This window comes from Sinocyclocheilus grahami, unplaced genomic scaffold, assembly GCF_001515645.1.
Source record: "Sinocyclocheilus grahami isolate Dianchi unplaced genomic scaffold, SAMN03320097.WGS_v1.1 scaffold7.1, whole genome shotgun sequence".
NCBI classification, from domain to species: domain Eukaryota; kingdom Metazoa; phylum Chordata; class Actinopteri; order Cypriniformes; family Cyprinidae; genus Sinocyclocheilus; species Sinocyclocheilus grahami.
In genome coordinates, this window is record NW_015505186.1 from 2,000,759 (window position 1) to 2,022,387 (window position 21,629).

The 21,629-nt window shown below is 39.0% G+C and overlaps 4 protein-coding genes across 6 annotated transcripts in view; 1 reads left to right on the forward strand and 3 right to left on the reverse strand.

Annotated features, from left to right (window-relative positions):
• Positions 1–169: 169 nt before the first annotated feature.
• LOC107589421 (rab5 GDP/GTP exchange factor-like) lies at positions 170–8,223 on the reverse strand. Its single transcript, XM_016277858.1, has 11 exons — positions 8,155–8,223; positions 7,148–7,340; positions 6,852–7,045; positions 3,717–3,845; positions 3,353–3,373; positions 2,538–2,704; positions 2,368–2,449; positions 1,033–1,165; positions 624–715; positions 297–521; positions 170–174 (listed from the first exon to the last, which is right to left on the reverse strand). Exons 2-11 carry the CDS (start codon positions 7,324–7,326, stop codon positions 170–172), a joined length of 1,227 nt encoding a protein of 408 aa, XP_016133344.1. The 5' UTR covers positions 7,327–7,340; positions 8,155–8,223.
• Positions 8,224–8,412: 189 nt separating this feature from the next.
• kctd7 (potassium channel tetramerization domain containing 7) lies at positions 8,413–12,608 on the reverse strand. The gene is made up of 4 exons (XM_016277110.1): positions 11,996–12,608; positions 10,515–10,684; positions 10,156–10,334; positions 8,413–10,075 (listed from the first exon to the last, which is right to left on the reverse strand). The coding sequence occupies exons 1-4, from the start codon at positions 12,290–12,292 to the stop codon at positions 9,699–9,701; spliced, it is 1,023 nt and encodes a 340-aa protein (XP_016132596.1). The 5' UTR covers positions 12,293–12,608; the 3' UTR covers positions 8,413–9,698.
• A 353-nt stretch (positions 12,609–12,961) lies between these two features.
• On the forward strand, positions 12,962–14,809 carry LOC107588856 (uncharacterized). The gene is given in 2 exon segments (XM_016277099.1): positions 12,962–14,235; positions 14,237–14,809. Coding segments are annotated over 2 exon segments (1,056 nt in total). The 5' UTR covers positions 12,962–13,558; the 3' UTR covers positions 14,616–14,809.
• A 2,122-nt stretch (positions 14,810–16,931) lies between these two features.
• cux1a (cut-like homeobox 1a) overlaps positions 16,932–21,629 on the reverse strand; it is a 135,677-nt gene continuing 130,979 nt past the window's right edge. For all 3 annotated transcript variants that reach the window (XM_016277060.1, XM_016277068.1, XM_016277077.1), the window contains one exon: positions 16,932–21,038. In XM_016277060.1, the coding sequence (XP_016132546.1) occupies positions 20,603–21,038 (436 nt within the window). In that variant the 3' untranslated portion in view covers positions 16,932–20,602. The remainder of the gene's footprint in view (positions 21,039–21,629) is intronic.

Consider the following 21,629-nt stretch of genomic DNA (forward strand, 5'->3'; position numbering starts at 1 on the left):
CTGCTCATTACTTAAAGTGTTTTGGCAAAAACAACTGAAATATATCTCTCAGATCTCAAGTGAAATGTGACGTGTATAATATTTGTGTATGATAATAATAATAATATTAAACACGCTTTAAAAACCTTATTCAAACAAATCCTCAATATATGAATTTAGTCATGTCCTGTCAAGCTGACACAATAAAGACAGCACAGAGAGCGTTGATTAATTAGACAGACACTGTGAGCTCCTCTAGGCTGTGTGTAGTATGATCATTGTGCTGTTAATGAATGTGTATGCATGTGTTTGCTCACCCGGGAGTCTTGAAGGGTTGCAGAAACGTGTGATGTACTGGATGTTGGACTGCAGCCGTGGCGGGTTGGCCTTCAACACAATATAGATGAGGGTGGGAAGGAAGTCATCTGCAGAAGCTGGTTCGTTCTTGGTGACCCTGATGGCACTGAATATATGCTTGCTGCAACTGGTGATGCAGGCCAGTTTATCCCTGGGCACACGCTTAGGGTCCATCTCAATGATATCTGAGGTAGACAAAATAAGATGAAAAAAATCTTGCATCTTGATGGAAGAAAAAACAAAAGCAGCAACTAAAAGAGAAAATAGAACCATCCTTGCAGACTCACCAGTGATGGCTTTGACTACACTATCAGAGACCTCAGGGATCTCTTCATCCACAGGAACACACAACATCTGAATGGTGACCCAGTGTAATGCCCTGGAAAAGCATTATTTAACGAATAAATCAAGAATGCAGATTTTAAAGGTGAATGGTGTAAAAGAATAATACCTATTTGAGGAATTTTCATGTACAAACAGCAAGTTAACACTGATATGGAGCATGTTGTTAAAATATCAATATTAAATGTAAAACAAAAATTCTAAATATTATTTTGGTAACTAACTGAAATAAGTTTAAGCTAAAGTACTAAAATTACTAAAACTAACACTGAAATAAAAATAAAGCTAAAACCTAATTTAAAATATTAATAAAATACTCTAATAGCATATAAACAATACTAAACACTGGCTGACCGAATCCTGTGCTGGGTAGCCAGGTCTTTTTTCTCATCATCTGAGGTCTCTGGACAGAAGACGCTCTTGTAGAGTCGAGTCATGATGTATTTTTCCACTTGGTCCATTACTCTGTCCACTTTCTCAGAGGAGCCTGAGGAAAGAGGAGCCACCTGAGGTTTATATTGGCAAAAAAATAATTCATTTGGCTTCTGGCAAACGATTGTAAACCATAAAAACTTAAAGTATATATGTACAAAAATGTAAATAATCATTATGGTCCAATCACAGCATTCTACAGAGGACAGCTGCTTCTACTCATATACAACAAAAAAATCCTTTAGATACCTCACATACTTGTCTCTCACAAACAAATATGAAATCAGTTTATTACATAACCCCACTCCCACATCAACATGCTCGCTGGGACAACAATGAAGTTTCTTAGGTGGTTAGCAGACATGTTTGCCCCAGTGTTGTTAACGAAAACTATTAGAAATTGTTCTTGTTAACTGAAATAAAGTAAAATATAAATATTAGATTAAAAACAAACAAAAAAAATATACAGAGAGAGGGAGAGTTTTTTGTTTTTGCAACTGAATTTAAAAAGTTCACGTTTAAGTAAAATTACTAACTGAATTAAAAACAAATTAAAAATGAAACTTAAAATAAATAATGACATAATTAAATCACAAAAGTTACAATTTAAATAAACAAAAACAAAAAAAATGACTAAGACTAATATTAAACCAGAACTGATATGAGCCATTTACAACCTTTTTAAAAATCAGGTTCAGTCAAACATTTTTCAAACAAAATAATTAAACATTTTCATAGATCATTTATAAATCTGTCATGCTCTAAAACAGAGGTGACCAAACTTTTTAGTACGAGGGACCAAAAATCTAATTTGATTGAGGGCTGTGGGCTAAAAGTAAATGCATTATGAAAGGTCAAGACAGGCCCTGGTTTGGACATTTCTGCTCTAAAAAATGTTTTATGCTGCAAAATGCTTCAAATGGACTACACTGGACTGCAATCTCACTAATTTTAATGTCCCAGCCTGACAATATTTAACTATTTTTTAATTACCAATGAAGAGGTTTCATTTTGTATATACCCTTGTTTCCCAAACAAACCTGCTTCCCTTAACAATTGAGCCCGACTACATACAAAACACAACCATTTTTGGTAATCTTTTTTAAAATACCATTACACAAAACAACCAGTCAGCAGATGAATCAGATTTAGTATTCACTCTAATGGATTCAGTGAGCATTTCATTTAAACAATTCAAACCATTTGAAACTTTGACCAATTCAGTGCTGCGAAGTTTCTCCGAAGCATGAATTCTACCTTTAAAATGATTCAAGAGTCGGTCAGACATGCCCTGATAGAAGTCCTGCACACACTCTGACAGTTCTTCAGCACTGAGATCCTTCAAATAAGAACAAAAACAAAAGAATGTGTTTACTTAAATGATTAACATCCAAAAGTTGCTGTGGGCAGGTGACCCTGGTTCTCACCTTTTTATTTCCCATGCTCTCTATGAAACCACGGCTCTGCTTGTGGATCTCTCTGCCGGGCTTCTGTAAGGTCTTGAGAAACTCCACAAAGTCTCGTGACACGCGATCAGTCTCGATGCTGGACTGGCGGGTAATGGAGGGACTGGGCGTTTTTCCCTCGTGGCTTTCTGAGGAACACAAATAAGCGAACAGAATGTTTACAAACAGGTTGTATGAACATACTGTAAAGAGGATATTACAATGGATCGCATGAAAATGGAAGTTCAGAAGTTAGTTTTCATCACAGAATGTCATGTGAAATTAAGTAATAATTTCCTATCATTCTTACAACAACTGAAGCAGCCAATCATCTTCAAGAAACAGTTTCTAAGGCTGAATTACACGTGACATTCTGCACAGAATGAAAAATAAAAACACTGAATAAACAACATAACATGTTAAATACTGAATATTCACAAGCTGACTTGCATTCCATGAAGAGACAGAACAACCTTCTCAGAAGTAGGCCATTCTACTGAAATATTGATCTGTTACCATGCCAACCCCTTTGACATCAGATCAGAGTCAAAGACAGTAATAGAGTAGCTGAATGAATTAAAAGAGAATTCTGGTACCAGCATGCTTTGGCTAAACTCTACACAAACAGATGTTCTAAATGCTGTTGGCACCTGTCTTTCTAAACGCCCCATTGACAGTAATAGAGCGTTAGAAGGGTTTCAGCCTGAATGCATGCAGCTCATATATAACACTGATGCATTGGTTTGTTTTCTGTGATTTATGCTGGAGGGCTACAGTGATGTGGCACTAATACCCACCTCTCAGCCTTGATACCAGAGCTGCCACCAGATTGACAAGAAAAAAGAGGAGGACGCATGACAATGAGACAGTGAACATGAAAAAAATGGTAGGGTGAATTCAATCATGTCTATTGACGCACACGCAACAAATACACACTACACTATGGTATGGATCAGGGCAGTATGTCACAAAGAACAGCTAAAGGGGAACATAAAATAATAGCTGTACTTTGTGAAATACTTTTAGCAAAGATACTCTCTTCAACACAGAACATCAAATCACACAAAAAACAGTGGTCCACCTAAGAGAAGACAAACACTGCTATCTCCACCTACGTTCCTTCTCAGAACCCTAGATTTTCCTTCAGGCTCTGTCTGTTACCTTCAGTGGGAGAGGCCATCTCCCAGGGTTGGGTAAAAATTCCCTTCAGATCCCTCAGGAGGTTTTCTCCATGGCTCTCCCTCCTGCCCTGCAACTTCTCCTCTTTCTCTCTTTCTTTTTCAGGGGGGACTAAAACACCCAGGGTAGGTAATGGAAATGGGTGAAAGGGGTGAAATGGATGAAAAATGTGGCAACAGAGGAGTTCAGATGAGAATATAAAGTGAAAAAGAGAGAGAAAATTGTGGGAGAGGTGGGGCGGAGATCAGACAGAACGGCAGAACAGCAACGAGAACAGCAACGAGATGAAGGAAACAAACTGAGAGATGAAGGGCGGATCACTTCAAATGATAATTCAAATAAAATCATCTTATAAGAACATGATAGACAAATGATAAAATCGTATGATAGCAAATGAATATATAACCGTATCAAATCAAGCAAGGATGGCTTACATAACCGTTGAAAAGTTTGGGGTCAGTAAAAAAACAAACAAAAAAAAACGTAAGCAAGAATGCATTAAAATGATCAAAGTTGACAGTGAAGTCATGTTAAAAATGATTTCTATTTCAAATAAATGCTGTTTATTTTAACTTTCTATTCATCATACAATCCTAAAAAATATATAAGAAAAATATGAACTGTTTTCAACATTGTTTCTTGAGCACCAAATCAGCACTTTAGAATGATTTCTGAAGGATCATGTGACACTGAAGGCTGCTGAAAATCAACTTTGCCATCACAGGAATAAATTATATTTAAAAATATAATGAAAAGTTAATTTGCAAAAACCCGATAAACGCCACTTTAAAAAAAAAAGAGCTGAGTGCTGTGCATTATTCTCCACATATAGCGTGATCTGAACCCTAAATGCGTTTTGTCAAAAAAGCTGGTTTTGTCCACTTTCACGGCATCGCAAGTTCACGTTTTACTGCAGAAGCTGACAAGCGCCCTTGTTGTTTTTGAACAGAAGCCGATAAGTCCATTTTAGCGAATCAGCGCGCTGTATTCAGGTCAGGTGACAAGGCTACTTTCACTTTGAAAAGACGTGCTAGCTGAGAGGAGTTTCGTCAAAGCTGACTAAAAGCAATCGAGGATGGATTATTTCGACGAACTTGATGAACCTGTGATATCTTCTTCAGGGTGAAAAAGGAAAATAAAAGCCTAAACGTTTTCACGTAACCTTGCAAAAGCAGCGCGTTACAATGGTGAAGGAAAAGCTCCGTGTATTCACATCCATACAGTTTATGATCACAACAACAACAATGTTTGTCAGGCATCTACATTGTCATCTGAGGAGATTACAAAGATTAAACGAGTGTTTTTTTAAAACTCTAGTCTAAAACATGAGGAGTTATCTGCTTTTGCGATAAAACAAACTTTTAATTAGTGGTCGACCGATATATCGGCCGATATTTGGAATTTATCAAATATCGGCATCGTTTTCTGTTTGGCCGATGTGTTTGAGGCAGGACCTTTGTTTTGATGGCGCTGAGAACAGCAGTGCCTGAGCGCACACCACTCACATTCTCCCTCTTGTTCGCTGTCGTCGTTCAGTTCTGTCTAATATGGATAGAAGTCTATCAAATAATCAGATAGAACTGTTAAACAAAGGAATTAAATTGTATACAAAAAGTATTATAACGATTGCTTTAATATTATTAGTAATAGAAAGGCAAACATTATAATACTTTCTCGTTTGCCGTCAGCATTCAGCAAATACGCATTTATATAATTTAAACAAATCTTTGAATGACTAATGAACATTTAAATTCACAAACCTTGCAGACTTAGTCGAATCTAGTTGAGATCCTGTCAAGTGTGCATTTGTATCCTGCGTGATCGCGTGCTTTCTGCATGACGGTCGGTCCGTGCGAATTGAATACGGACAGGAGGCGAGTTCAGCTTCACTGGAGACGCGCGATCTACAAACTTTAAACTAGTGATTTCAAAATATGCTGCAATTTATGCATTTGCCCACTGTCATATCCATGTCATTTTCATTACGTGCTGTATGTAAAATGAGTGTTACCTTGGCTTTATTTGAAAAAAATATATGATTCCCAATGCACACAAAATGAATACTGAGTGCCCTGTTGGTTACAGTGTTTACTTCCTTTTTAATTCGATTTTTATTAAATATTTATTTATTTGTGAAAAAAGCTTTGTCTTTTAAAGTATAAGCACAATTATTTTTAATCCATTTTCAAATGATTTCAAATTTCTTAAATATAAATTAAAATAAAAAACATTATATCGGTCACCCTGCTTGCCAAGATATCGGCATCGGCTGTCAAAAAACCCATATCGGTTGACCACTACTTTTAATATGTAAAAAAAAACATACTTTCAATGAACTTTAATTTTGTAAATTACCTGTATTTGATTAAGTTATTATTACTTAATCAAAACAACCCAACTGCAGTTTGATTGATATTACTTGGAATGCGCAACAAAAAAAACGTGATTTCTGAAAAAAAATGGAGTTATCGGTTTTTGCAAATTAACTCTTCATATATTAAAAAAGAAAACTTTTCACAAAATAATAAGTTTTTACTTTATCTTTGATCAAATAAATGCAACCTTGGTAAGCAAAAGAGATTATAAAAAACTGTACTGATCCCACTGAACTTTTAAACGGCCTACACTTGATGTTTCAATGATAAAGCCTTTTAATTACCAACATTCAGGTCCATTAAAATAATATTAAACTAGCATAAATTACAAATTGCCGTTTGGATGTTGCATGCAGACAGTTTAAGGCTTTATCAGAGAGATGCCATCCAATGGTAAAATCAAACTGGGACTATGTATGATGATGATAAGGGCAGACATTTGCATATGAAAAGCATGATTTCCAAAAAAAATCCAGAAGCAAAGGTATGTGTGTTTTTCTATTTTGGGCTCTAAGGGAAAAGTGGCGATGAAGGGAAAATCTACAGCCCTGACACAACATGTGAAGCTCCACTGTATTTCAAATCAGTTTTCACTTGTCCAACCAAATATAATATTCATAAAGCATATTTGATAAGAGCAAATAATAATTTTGTCCATCCAGTCCAGGACATTAGCAGTGGAATCCTACTGCAAAACAACACCAATCACACTCATATCGCTCCAATCCCACCCTCCTTGTACCTTTTTTAGGGGCCGTGCGAGAGGAGGGGCTGAAGAACTTCTTTACGGTGGTGACCTTACGGGTCTTCTCATTGGTTTTCTTCTCCTCAAACTTAGAGAAGGTGGCGAGAGAGTGCTGAGACTGGGACTGTGGAGGCTGGGTCTGAGAGGAACTGTGACTGCTGACATAAGCTGCCTCCTCTTCTCGCTGCAGCCTGTGACAGGAAGCACATCATTACGGCATTCTTTCTGCTTTATGAATGTCTTGATGATGCTGAAAGACTTCATGCGTGATCTAACTGCCGTTTAAGACTCACTTCTCAGCCAGAGCCCAGTCCTCCTGGATCTGTCTCTGCCGAGCTCTCTGGTACTCCTCCCTCCAGCACTTGGAGCATAGGCCCTGCCATGCAGCGTTGCCATAGTAACCACAGCCTTTCTTACACAGTAGTTCTGATTGGTCCACATGGATCCCCCGTCGCTCTGAGCGCTGACTCATAGTGTCCCTTTTATCTAGGTAAAGAAACATGTTTGACATTGTGATCTGAATTTGCATATCCGCTCTGCAAATCATGCAGCAAGACAACAGGAGTCGGGTTACATAACATGCAACTTTTACAGAACACACCACAGATGTCAACACTGCCATTTAAACGAGATAAGATGACTCATGTAAAGACTTTGAGCAGACCTGAAAATGAAACTATGTGAATATCAGATATTCATACTTAGATTTATATTTCAGAGCTGAAGGGCAAGTAAAATATCGAAATGCATAGTTTTAATAACTATACGGGGGGAGGATGTCCCTGTTAATCTGAATGTACCTAACATTAAACCCCTGATTTCTAAATTCCACTGAGAATGATTAAACAACCAATGACGCACTAAATCTCAATCAAAATGAAAAAGTGAGCAGTTCAGACGTGCTTGATCTGGTGTCTTTATAGTTTCATTGAACACTCTGATCAACATATTTTAACACTGATGGCATGACCTTAAATTCCGAGTATTACATATACTGACTTCGTTCAATGCCGGAATGTTGTAGCTTAAACATTCATTAATTGTCTAATAGATGGTTGACTTTAAAAGTAACCTAGAAAATACATTATCGACTGAAAATAGCATCGAATATCATTCAATCCGCCGCAGGCAGACTCGTCAAGCTAGCAAAACAGCTACGTGGCTAAAAACAAACGCAACGGCTCATTGTCAACAAGATATACGATAAATATGCATTACTAGTCTAATGAGATACACAAAACATTTAAAACAACGGCAAGCTTTGCTATGTAAAGTTAATCTACAGGACAGCGACAGATACCTCGTCAGCGGTCTCTTCTCCAGGGTCACAATTACATCATATCCTCGCGACTGGTGTATGGGTTGTGTGGGCGTGGCTAAATGTGGGCGGGGCTCGGAATGTCAACAACATTCCCCATGACAAATACCGCGCATTCATCATCTTCTGTACTTTGGTTTTGTTTACTAAACTGATAAATGAAGCATTATTATGAACGTTTAAATGTGACAAAAAGGATCTGCTTTTAAGAAATTGCAAAATATATAGTTTATTATCAGCACAATAAGAGCCAGTACAATAATGCAATACAAACGACGGTATTCACCAAATGTACAACCGAGAACAAATATGCATCGGTTTAGACTTGAGCAACATAAAGTAAACTGGGCAAGACTGAAAATAAATCCCAGTTAGGATTATCAAAAGCATTTCAACTGGTTTTAGATATTCTGCTGCCAAAACAGAGAGCTCATGCAACTTCATGAGGCTTTCACAGCCCTCACCAATGAGAGGCAGAGGTTTCAGATGACTAAAATAACAAATAATGCTAAATCATATGCAGTTGTTGAGGGATATGGCAAATAAAAGCATGGACAAATGCTTTTGGCAGCAGAAAATAACTTCATAAAGTATCAAAGTAGCAAAATAGGCAATCTAACCTGCAATAAAATGGCTAACAGTCTTTTAGTATCATTTTAAATATACTCCTTTGAATTCATATTCAGGACATATTAAATCTAGCTCATAAACTTATTCTAAAAAAAGAAAAAATCTATTTTGGGTTCTCCTTTGAGAACAGTTTATTTATTGTCATAAATCAAAACTTTTATGCTTGCCTAGAGATGTGTGGTTATTTTAGAAGGCTTTATGTGAAGCTTTGAGTGGCTGTAAATACCAGACAAGACCTCTGTATTCTTGCTAAAGTCAGTATCTGCTGAGATTGCATGATCTAAGGTGTATATTATTGGCAACATGACTCAGATCAGGTCCTACATATATAATTCATGTAAAACAAATCATTTTAAAATACTGTAGGGAAAAAAAAGTTTCCTTCTTAAGAAATACATCACAAACAATTTCCGAATATGGGTCCAGTGCACTGATTCTTCGATCAAACTGTTAATACATTCAATACATCTAACACAGAAACATACTTAAGATATGTCCCATTTAGAACAGAAAACACTGTTTCACAGAAGTTCACTTCCTCTGAGGACGATTCCAGAAAATCCCTTTAGAACTACAACTGGACGAAACGATTCCGGGTTTATTCTAAACAAACTAAGTTAAACAATTACTTACAAAATCTAAGGAATCAATAGAGCTGCCCATAAAATAAATTTGGGGTTGCAAACTGCAGTTTCATGAAGAAACAAAAGAGCAAATGCCACAATAACAGCCATCTTATTCAAAAGCTTGTCATTATTTCCGCTCATTTCCTACATAGAGTAGGACTCTATGATCCTGCTGGTTTCATGTAACTGTAGACAGCAGCAAACATCATTTGCTCAGACTTGCGTTTATTAGTTCTTGGCAAAAGAAACACCAGCTAAAACACCTCACCTTCACCACCAGGTGATTTTAAACTCATAGATTGGCCTTTTGCAGTAGTAGTGGTTGATGAGGTGTTTGTCACACACGCCAATGCATTGCTGGTCAGCAGAGATGCCACGCTCTGCCAGGTCGCTTACTATGCAGTGAAGAAGGTCATAAACATCTGCCACTGCCTCCCAGGGCCCGAAGGACACGTCAACCTCACAATGGTGCTCAAACAGCTTGGCCTCACTCTCCGAGCGCTCAAATCGTAGCGAATTGAACAGCGGTCTTTCATAAGGGGTGATGGGCATCTCCTCCTTGTACACACAGATCTTCAGTTTCGCAAAACGAGCCTTCCGCTGCATGGCACGAAGTTTTGCAATCTCCACAATGCGCTCAAGATTTTCTGGAAGAAAAGGGGACAATTGTTTAGTCAGCTGAAAACCCCACCCCGCCTTATTATTTTTATTTATAATTTTATACTACCTTTATAATAGGGCAAAAGATCAAGAAAAGCCTGTCGCACTTTCTCTCCAGTAAGTGGCTGAGTGTCTTCCAGACTTTCCAAAAGAGGCCCAATAGCATAATACTGCGCTTCTCTGTGCACCGCACGAACACGGTCCCTCTGAGGCAGCTCTCCCTCTCGCAAGAAATTCAGAATGTCCCTAATGCCAGACAAGTATGTATAAGCGTTTCTAATAAGCATCATATCAAGCAGTTATTTAAGTAATCCACTGATGAAATAATAAAGCAAATGCTAAATTCAGATAATCAAAATGTTTGCTTTGTATTTTTGGGTACTAGACACCAACCATTATCAGATATTCTCTAATCTAAACACTTACCCAAAATATGCTCCGTCTCGGTCGATGAAATATCGTCCCTCTGCATCCCTGGGTATGTGGTGACGGCCACTAAACATGGCGGCCAGCATTGTGTCCTCATAACGTTGCAGGGTGGACAGCCGAGTGGTGAAATATGTACCTCCTACATTCAGGGGGATGACCTCTGGGAACTACGGAGAGAGAGGAGCAACACAAATAGCCTTTTACATTAGTCTGAATGTACACTAACGCTCAAAAGTTTGGGGTCGATAAGAATCTTTTATGTTTTAAGTCTCTTATGCTCACCTAGAATGCATTTATTTGATTTAAAATGTTGAAATATTACTAAATATGCATGCGTGCTGCGTCGTGGTACTGTCGTGAATGTGCATTGCATGCTGACATGGAGGTGAAGAAACTGTATGTTAAGTTGTTATTTTTTGTTTTCTTCGTGCACAAAAAGTGTTCTTGTATCTTGTATGTCACATGAACTATTTTAACAATGTCCTTGTTACCTTTCTGGGCCTTGAACGTGGAAGTTCTATTGCTGTCTATGCAGGGTCAGAAAACTCTCGGATTTCATCAAAATGATCTTAATTTGTGTTCCGAAGAAGAACGAAGGTCTTACAGGCTTGAAACGACATGAGGGCGAGTAATTAACGACAGAATTTTCATTTCTAAGTGAACTATCCCTTTAAAGGTCACATGATCCTTCGTAAATTATTCTAATGCTGATTTGGTGCACAAGAAACATGGATGCATTTTTAGGATTCTTTGATGAATATAAAGTTCAAGGGAGCAGAATTTTTTACTGTCACTTTTGATCATTCATGCTTTCTTACTGAATAAAAAGATTTTTTCCAAAACAAAAAAAACCTGCCACAAACTTTTGAACGGTAGTGTATATATGATAAGACATATCACTGTACTAAAAGTTATAGTTATGCACAGTAACTTTTTAACTATCTACTAGCAATGCAGGATCAGTCCCCTCCCAAGTTCATTTGAATGCTGTTACATGTTTAAAATCTCTTAAAGCCCGTTGGCAACAATGATAAACAAAGGTGTTAGACTAATCATATTACACATCTTGACAGGTCACGCTGGGTTTATCAGTAGAAGTCTGCAGTGACACCTTTAACACAGACCTTGCGAAACACGATTAGTTTAATCCAGTCGATATGATTTGATAGACGTGTGGTGTGAACCAATCAGAAACGACGTCCACCCGCCCCACTGGGATAAAGCACCAATCCGCTTGCAGCAATCGGGAGGCAAACACGCCCATTACATCTGTTGCCTATGGAAACGGTTATGATTGAGCATGAGAAGCTGGGAAACTTTGACACGGCTCCTCCAGATGATCTTTTGGAAAAAATAACATTAAGGGGGCGAAACACAGATGAACGTGGAAGTTTTAACTCGCATTTAACTTCTATGCAGCATACTACAACTACTCCGTTATAAAAATAGAACATCCTCTTTAAACCTCGGGGACTTACCTCCTCAGGTGCGTCTAAGGTGCGCAGGGACTTCCCTAGATTAAGGTTAGGGACAGCTATGGCTGGTTTGCGATACTCCTCTTCCCCGGTGTCCGCGCCCGACATCGCATCTCCCTGTTTCTCAGCGTCACTCGCAGCCGAAAACACCACCATTACTCTCGGCTGAGGAGGGACCGTCCGCCCCTCCTGCGCGAACCTCCTCACCCGTGATGTTGCCATTTGAAGCGGAGCTGCTGCGCTAAAGGAAAGCGGAGGCGGCTCTCCGTTCGGGGTTTCGCCTGCTCCATTATGCTGCATGCACACACCCACAGCAGGTCTGACACGAGCGTCGATCGAGGCCCGCACGCAGACTGTGGGCGACTGTTATGATGTCCAGGAGGACGGCCGAGCGAGAGGTGTGGTCTGTGGGCTGGTCAGGTGGATGTGAGGCTGCTCGCGTGCGCTGGAAATCACGTACGCAAGTTACGTAGGTGACAGCGTGCTGCTGGAATGTTTTCTGCTGTGCGCTCCGCTACAGGCGTAAACATGAACAGAGATTTATAAACGTGCGTAACTTGAGTACATGCACGCAGTTCATCAGGCGTCACTTTTATGTAGGGCAGAGTTGAGATTAGTTACATATTTATAGTAAATATAAATATAAAACTGCTAATAATGCACACGACAAATTTGCTGCTGGAATGTTTTCTGCTGTGCGCTCCGCTACAGGCGTAAACATGAACAGAGATTTATAAACGTGCGTAACTTGAGTACATGCACGCAGTTCATCAGGCGTCACTTTTATGTAGGGCAGAGTTGAGATTAGTTACATATTTATAGTAAATATAAATATAAAACTGCTAATAATGCACACGACACAATACAATTTGCAATCACAGAAATAGCCGTATAAATATGCATTCACTGACTTTGAAGGGCAAATGATATAGCATACAATATGTGTTTTATTTATTTAGTCATTTAGCAGACGCTTTTATCCAAAGCGACTTACAAATGAGGATTTGAATGAGTTGTGAATTGAGTGGTTCCAGAATAGTTGTTAGTATTTGGCAAGCAGAATGACTTAAGTGTTTATGTGTGGCCCCAGTAATGTAATAACATTTATAATGTTCATTTGAACTAAACATAATTTTAATACTGTCATTTCTTATGTCCTCAGAACAGCTGAAATAACGGAATTTGCTATACAATTAAATGTCTACAATTACATTATCTGCGAAAATGCAGGGATTAATGTGCATTAATAATACTTCAAATGATTGTGTCCATTGAGTTACTGTCCACTTTATGTCCTGATACGTGCACCACTACTAGTTAAAATAAATACATAAATAAAAATAGGTTTCATTTTTAAAACTACAGAAGGAACTGAATTTTTAGGAATGACTCTAATACTACAGTATCTGCACTGTTTATTATGTAATCATTATAACGTACCAACAACCTTAACGCCCCACCAATCTCTTGCCTGGAAATATTCTTCTCGCACGGGATTGGCCAAATTTCACGCAACCTGAAAAGAAGCTAAATTCTGATTGGCCAATTTGCCGTGAACGGAAACGGATGAGGCATTCTTCAGTTGATCTCTGCGCAATGGCGGAGGTCAGACTGCGGTTCGGGAGAGGGGCTTACAAGCTTTTAAAACCGAAATATCTCCCGCTTTTGGATAAAGACGGTAAACCGGCAGCTTATGTTGCAGCTTTAATAAATTCACCACAGCTCTGTGAGATTCCTAATGACCGGGAGGAAGCAGCTAAAAGACCGGCAGCTCTGGAGACTCCAGAAGGGACTGTAAACGCGCTCTTTACCTGTGCTTGTGGCGATGCAAACAGCGTGAAAGTGCCGCTGGACCGCCATTCTGGAAATGTTAGTAACGTTACATGCACTGACCGCCATGGATCGAACTCTAAGGCATCTCCAGTTCATGTGTCCTCCTGGAGGAGCTCGTGTTTGGGAACTCATGGAAACCTCCCTCTGCTGTCCAGCCATACTGGCACAAACTTTAAGCGCCAGTTAAGTAGGTCCAACTATAAAAAGACTCTTTATGGGCCCCCAAATGATTATTTATGGCAGTTTATGTCTTTAACCAGAGCTTATAGTGGCACACAGGGTAAAGGCAGCCCATTATACAAATCAAAGTCTGCTTATTATGATATTTTGGAAGTTTCTCCAACCGCCACGCACGCACAAATCAAGACTGCCTACTATAAACAGTCCTTCATATATCACCCAGACAAGAACGCAGGGAGCGAAGATCAGCGAGGCGTACAGCGTCCTGGGTAATAAAGCTCTGAGGAGGAAATACGACCGTGGGATCCTGAGTCGAGCTGACCTGCAGGGAGCCAGAGAGAGTCCAGCACCAGGACAGCAGAGCAGAACCCGACACTCCCCGTCTGTTGGAGCCACCCAGCAGAACATCTTCGACTTTGATGCCTTCATCAGATCACACTATGGAGAACAGCTGAAGAGAGAGCAGGAGATCCGGCAGCGCAGAGAAGAGATCACCAGGAAGGAGGAGCTGGTTGAGGACATACAACTGGGCAGGATGAAGGAGATAGCTGTAGGGATGATGCTGGCTATGGTGGCGATGATCTTATTTAGCCTGAAGTCTAGCAAGTGAGGAAGACACAGGGATACTTGAAGCATATCTCACATCTGAACAGTTAAAACTTGGTTTTGTTTACAAAAAAAAAAAAGTGCAGACACAAACATATTGTACGGATGTCATATTTACCTTTCCTCCCAGATGTTGCCACAAACCCTACTTCAGTAAAATTATAACTGATTTACATAAGGGGTATGTTGAAATTAGGGAATGGTTTTGCAAAACAAAAACAACTTGACTTTTTTAATAATAAAAAATATATATTATATAAATCAATTTTTTTTGCAAAACCATTTTCTAATTTCAATATACCCCTTATGTAAATCAGTTATAATTTTACTGAAGTAGGGTTTGTTTTATACTGTACACCCCAACACACACCATTAGTACAACCATTGGTACTAATAAAAACCATCATAAATCTATACTGGATTTTATTAGAATAGTCTAAATCAGTCTTATATTAATATATATACACACTATTTGAAAATTAAATAAAACATTACTCGCATCCCCAGTCTTGTTTTATTTTTGTATAATATTAATCTATATTTTATAAATTAAATTTTAGAAAATAAAACCGGACTCCGCTATTTGAATAAGATCCTGTATAGATTCAAGTGTGTGTGTGTGTGTAAAACAAGACAGATTCAGAGTATTTGATCCTAAATGTTTTAGTTTAAGGTAATATGTCTGAAAATGGTTTATCTATCATAATGAATGCCACTGTATCTATCTCATCTGTTAAACTGTATTCAAAGTAACATGACTTGTGTAGGTATGGAGCATAAGCATTTAAACGGCTAGTAAGCACTGATGGCATTATTTTGCATAAAGGGCTTTGGTAAAAACAGGCACTGGTTTATTATTATTATTTGTCTGACCTCACTTCACCCGAGCCCCTAATTTAAGTTTTAGAAAAAAACTAGTATTGTGTACAAAATAAATGTCTGTCACTTGGAAGTAAATTAGTGTAATTTAGTCACTTGGAAGAATGGTGGAAATGTTCTGGAGCCGTGGTTAGTGAACTGTTAAGGCTGTTACCACAAGCTGTGGGTTCAATCTGAAACTGGGATGGTTATGGAGATATACTGAAATGACAATAATTCAATTTAAAGGTGCCTTCTGGTTATTTAAACACATGGATGAATATGAATACTGCGGAAAGAAAATAAATAATTCAAAATAGTTCAGTAACTGTCTTCTGTTTGTGTGGAAGTGTGGTATTTCTATAAGTACATGTTTATTTTTGAAACCTTTGTATGTTGTAGTTTCATTTGGCCCCTTAAAACGTCCCCATAATGTGCATGTGTGTATATATAACTTGTAGTCATAAAAACATTTACACATCATGCAAACGATGTAGTTTGCACATGCTTTGTGCTGCTTGAACATGGCTTCAAATTCCTGACATCAGAAATACTCAAATAAAGGCAGAGTACAGTGGTAATGTGTTTGTACAAAAGATATTTACTTCAGTTAATACACCTATGGTGGTAATGAGGAATAATAATAATAATAATAATGAATTTTCAAACAGTGATATTGCTTTTTTCATTTTGGATTAGAACTGTAACAGCGCTGGGAACAGAATACTACATGATGATACACAAAGGAAAAACCAACCGAACTAAATACATATCAAGAGAACAAAGTGGAAGAGTCTTTATTCAGGTAAAAATGGAGGATTCAGCTCCATCTTGTGGTTCAAAACCATGACACATAGAAAAATAAACCATACAACTGTCGTTAGCAGGTGTAAGAGGGAAAGTGTCACCAACAAACTAATGGACAAAAGGACTGTGCTAAACCAAGGTTCTACCTGAGCTTTGAGAGACCTAAGGAGAATCTATAGGATACCAGCTTGTGTTGGGAGCTGCCTGTCATATTTCATTACAAGGCTTCATATTACCCATATTACAGCATACAGAGCAACAACAGAGAGAGAAATAGAGATCTGAACGTCATGATCAAGACATCCCATTTCCATAGGTTGTTGGTCGAAATGAATCGTGATAACTTGGTTAAAGTGTTGCTCTCGCTGAGCCAGATGTATAATCGTCGTGCTCGCCTCACATGTAACACAATTACACAACTTTAAAAACAAAACAAAAAGAGAGAGAAAATCTCCATCTGGGATACAATGAAACAAACTGTGGCTGTTCAGAACATACGGTCTCAGGAAGTGACGTAAGTGTGAGGGAATAAACGAGGTAACAATTATGACATCACTAGCAAACTAAGCTACGGACGAATATCTACAATAATGCTACTCGTGACTACCAATGTAATATCAATAATGATGATCTTTTTTTGTTGCTTTGTTTGTCTTTTTTTCTTTTTTTGTCTTTTTCTTAAGAAATCATATAAACGTGCTGTCTGTGCAGTCGTATGTTGATGTGTTATTTAGTCATCTGCAATACTTTCCATAGAAAAATATTTGCAAAAAGCAGAGAAAAAGTGCTGGACATCTGCACTGAGAATCGTCTGGAAACTCTTAAGTGTTCTTCTAAGTGTTTCATGCCATGATATCGACAGTACGGTTATGGTTTCAGTCAGTGAGAACGTGACGGACATAAAAAAGTGTCCTTAATATAGACCAGATTTGAATGTGCTCCTAAATGTGTTTACTTTGTCTGGGTTCAATTGAAATCACATGTTCATGATCAGAAAAGAGTCTTTACAAGCTGATTTGTCTGTTCTGACAATTTGGTCCACACTACAGTATAGTCTACAAATCATTTCAAGAGTTTCCACATGCCAAATCCATCTGTGAACTTCCTCCAGCATGGGGGAATCCTACAGCTCAAATACAATAACATGGTCAAAAACATCTAATGAATGCCTAGAAATGATTAAAACGACATTTGGGACAAAGAAATGTGAAGTTAACCGATCGAAATTGCCATTGTAAAAACGTTGGTTTTTTTAATAACCAAGCCTGAATCCTGGGACAGCTGTTTTCTCTCAGATAAAACAATACAGACACCCTAAAAGTACACAACGTTATGACCTGAGACTAGATGAGACCTTATTATTAAACTTGCTGGCGAAAATGGCTAAACCGTGGTATGATCTGACACGCGATACTTCTAATCACTTATTTGGAATGAAGACGACGCGATTATAGTAGCGAACAGTTTTCAGTGAAGGCACTCCAATGTTAGACGTGGAGAGAAAGTTCAAGAAACAGTCACGGGCTTTCGACATATTATTCGAATATTCCGATAAAAACATTGGTTCATGAAGTATCTTCTGTGCTTTCGTTAGGTCATAAAGAGACAAATTTGATTTGAATCATTCATTGGCACACATAAAAAAGGCCAAAGGTAGTTTTAAGCCGATGTTGTTCTTCAAGATTCGTCGGCGTAAATTTTAACGCAACTGAACTGACATGAATTTCATTCCCACTGAAAAAAAACCAAACACCAAAGTCCAATTCCTCAAGGTGCAGCTCAAAGCGACAGCTAATTTCAGTGACGTTAACTACCAGTTGTTCACTGGCTCATTATAGCAACTAAGCTTGATTGCGATTTATAAACGTACGTAATCTCAGAACGTTCGCAGGTTAATTACCTGAAAACCCAATTCAAGAGCATCAATCGGTTTGCTTTTGTAGAGTGAATACAACCAAACGCAATTTATCTTGAATTGTCATCTTTAAAAATTGTTAAAACATCTCAAATGTGTACTAATTAAAATTAATGCAATACATAGAATTCTGCTTCCTTTGTCAATGTAGTAAATGTTCATCCAGCTCACTAACAGAGTAAAATATATGAAAAAAAATGATAATCTTCAGAATTAATCAATAGACATGTATCAAAAGTACATCATTTAAATGTAATCCAATACTGCCGGCAGTCTATTAGTCTAAAAATATGTAACCTGACCTTTTATAGTCCCTTCCATTACAAAAAAAAGAACACGTATAACAATATAAGACATCAATATGTAAAAGACAGCATCTATAAATAAGCAAACCACACCAACAAACAAAAAATATCTACCATTAGTTTATGCGTGTAAATAAAAAGAACTTAAATGTACTATGTGATATGCTGCAGGACTGCTAAATAGCTTAGGGACGTGAGGAGGTGTTTGCTTCCACTGCCTGTGGAGAGTAGTAGTAGTAATATACAAATATAAATCGCTCTTGTCAACAATCACACACACACAAACACCCTCACACTCAAGGTTCGCACGCAGACGAGCGCGTGGCACCACCGATCTGCACTTTCGTTCACAAAATCAACTGCATACAATGACGACAAGGGCCGGAGGTGAAAGGTGAGCAGGCTTCGAAAGGTGTTTCAGGAGAGAAAGAACGTTTCTACAGAGGTGCAGAGTCCTTGCTGCGTCCTCTGACGCGTGAGTGTAGAGATTCACCTCAGGTTGCGAACGGTAAAAGAGCTTTTCATTCACAATCTACATATTTTCCTCTTTTTTTTTTTTTTTAAATGTGTTAAACAAGAAATGTAGATGAAAATGTGTCCGAGTCCTCAGTCATATACAGTATGAAGAAACAACAAAACAAGTCCGTTTCGTAAGGAATTTTTCCAGTTGTCTCGGAGGACAGATGTGTTCCGTGAACATGTTGTGGACGCCACGAAAAGCTTGTATACGGGTGGGTGAACAGTGAATGGAGAAGCTGGTGAAAAACCTGAAGTTTCGAGTTTGCACGAGAGCGAGCGGTTACACTCAGCGTCCGGTACCCTGGTGCTGAGCACCAGCCCATACAGTGCAGTGGCCCATGGCCACACCATAGAATTAGAATTTATAACACCATAGATATTGGATTAGAATTGTAATTCTATGGGCCCAAACCGCCCAACTTGGTTAGAGGTCTCTGATGTATTATAAGAGGATAAAAATCAGGCTTGTTCATTCTCTTTAAAAAATATCTTGTCAGGAATATTTACTCAAAGTACTGTACAAATCCTTTTTTCTTCACTATCTGTCTTTGTTTTGGCCTAAAATGACGTTTATTATTAAACAAGACCTCCGCGGGCTTCAAAACGCAAGTCGCGGAGGCGATTAAAGCTATGGAAAAAAAATAAACGAGCGCTACCCTTACAAGAGACCTAAATAACTTTAAAAATTGACACTTAGCTATCGAGTTACGAAATTACTCCCCTCTTCCATTTGCGTCGACCTTACAACAACAGTATGAATTTTAGCGTGATCGTGGATTCTTATTTACGATGATAATTTTTCGTTCGCATGATTTTTTTTTTCTCTTTTAGGCCATTGGCGTGTAAAATCAAAAGGAGTGCTGTTTAGAGTCAACTGACTGTGCAATCTCTCGGTGGCAACTTAATTGCTATAAAAAGGATTTTCTTCTCGCATCGGAGAAGCTTCCGAACTGTGAAAATAATGCGGGTTCCATTACGCTGGAATCCATTGCGTACTAGAGTTGCATAGCCATTGGATGGCCTCCTCTGGGGTAGGGAGGGAGAGGCAGGTGTGACGGTGCACCCGTGTTCCTTCAGCCAACACTTGCTTTTAAATGCTTGACTTTTGGTTTGAAACTGGTTCGAACTAGTCTCTGCTGACAGCCAAAGCGTACGTGATACAAAAGAGGAAACTCCCAAGACTCTTGAGAACTGATAAATTATTGTAACAGTTATTCAGTTTGTTGGTGAGAACGTCTCTATTAGAAATAGAGACACTGTGATATCATAATGTGTTTTTGTTTTTTTGCGACTGTCGCCAGTCTCGAGAATATTTCGTGGGAACGCTCCTTCTCCTGTGCTTTTCAGTTTTGTGTCTTCACCATTAGCCAATGGTATCACAGCCCTGTGGCCAGCAGGGCGTTAAGTGCTTCACAAAATAAACAGACTAAAAACTTGTTTCCTTTTCTTGTTCGTCTCTGATAGCCCACTTCTAATCAGCGAATCGAAAACCCTTGGGTTAACCAGAGTTGTGTGTGCACCAGGCTTGGCCGGGTTAGCTCAGTGAGGGACAAAGTGAGAATAAAACGACAACAACATGGCGGTGCCTCAGAACTCCCATTCGTGAGGCTCGTCACGGTTCGCCGCTTTCTCCAGCCTGTGGATGATGTTGTTGAGGTTGGCTGCTTTCTTCTTGCGCAGACTGCTGTCCTTTGGGTTTCGGGAGGGGGGCGCGGCGGCGGATATGGACTCAGGGATGCCGAATAGGCTGTCTATGATACCTCCTCGTGGCCTGCTGGTGCCCGAGGCGCTGGGGAACTCGGCCTCGCCCTCTTCATCTCTGTGGCTGAGGCTGGGGCTCTCCAGGAAGCTCTTGCGGTCCTCTGAGCCACTCGGTCGGCCCTCCGCGGTGCTGTCAGACTCGGTGCCGTCGCAGCTGTTGTCTCCCTCGCCCCCAGACTTCCCGGGCCGCGCCGAGGGGGACCCACCTTCGCCGGCCGCTGCCTGGATCTCTTCGATAAAGAGTTCTCGCCGGATACGGGATCTGTGGGAACAACGAACAAGATTTGTGAGAAAATGAACATGAGAGATAGTTCACCCAAAAATGAAAATTCTGTCATTAATTACTCACCCTCATGTTGTTCCAAACCCATAAGACCTTCGTTCAGAGTGTTCTGACCCTGCATAGACAGCAATGCAACTGACACGTTCAAGGCCCAGAAAGGTAGCAAGGACATCATTAAAATAGTCCATGTGACATCAGTGTTTCAGTCACAATGTTATGAAGCTACGGGAATACTTTTTGTGCATAAAGAAAACAAAAATAACGACTTTATTCAAGACTTTCGTAACATTACGATTGAACCACTGATGATGTCACATGGACTATTTTAATAATGTCCTTACTACCTTTCTGGGCCCTGAACATGGTAGTTCCATTGCTGTCTATGCAGGGTCAGAAAGCTCTCAGATTTCTTAAAAAAATATCTTAATTTGTGTTCTGAAAATAAACAAAGGTCTTAAGGGTTTGGAACAACATGAGAGTGAGTAATTAATGACAGAACTTTCATTTTTGGTGAACTATCACTTAAGCTAAAGCCCAAAGTATACTTGGGTTTTACACGTATGTTAGGGT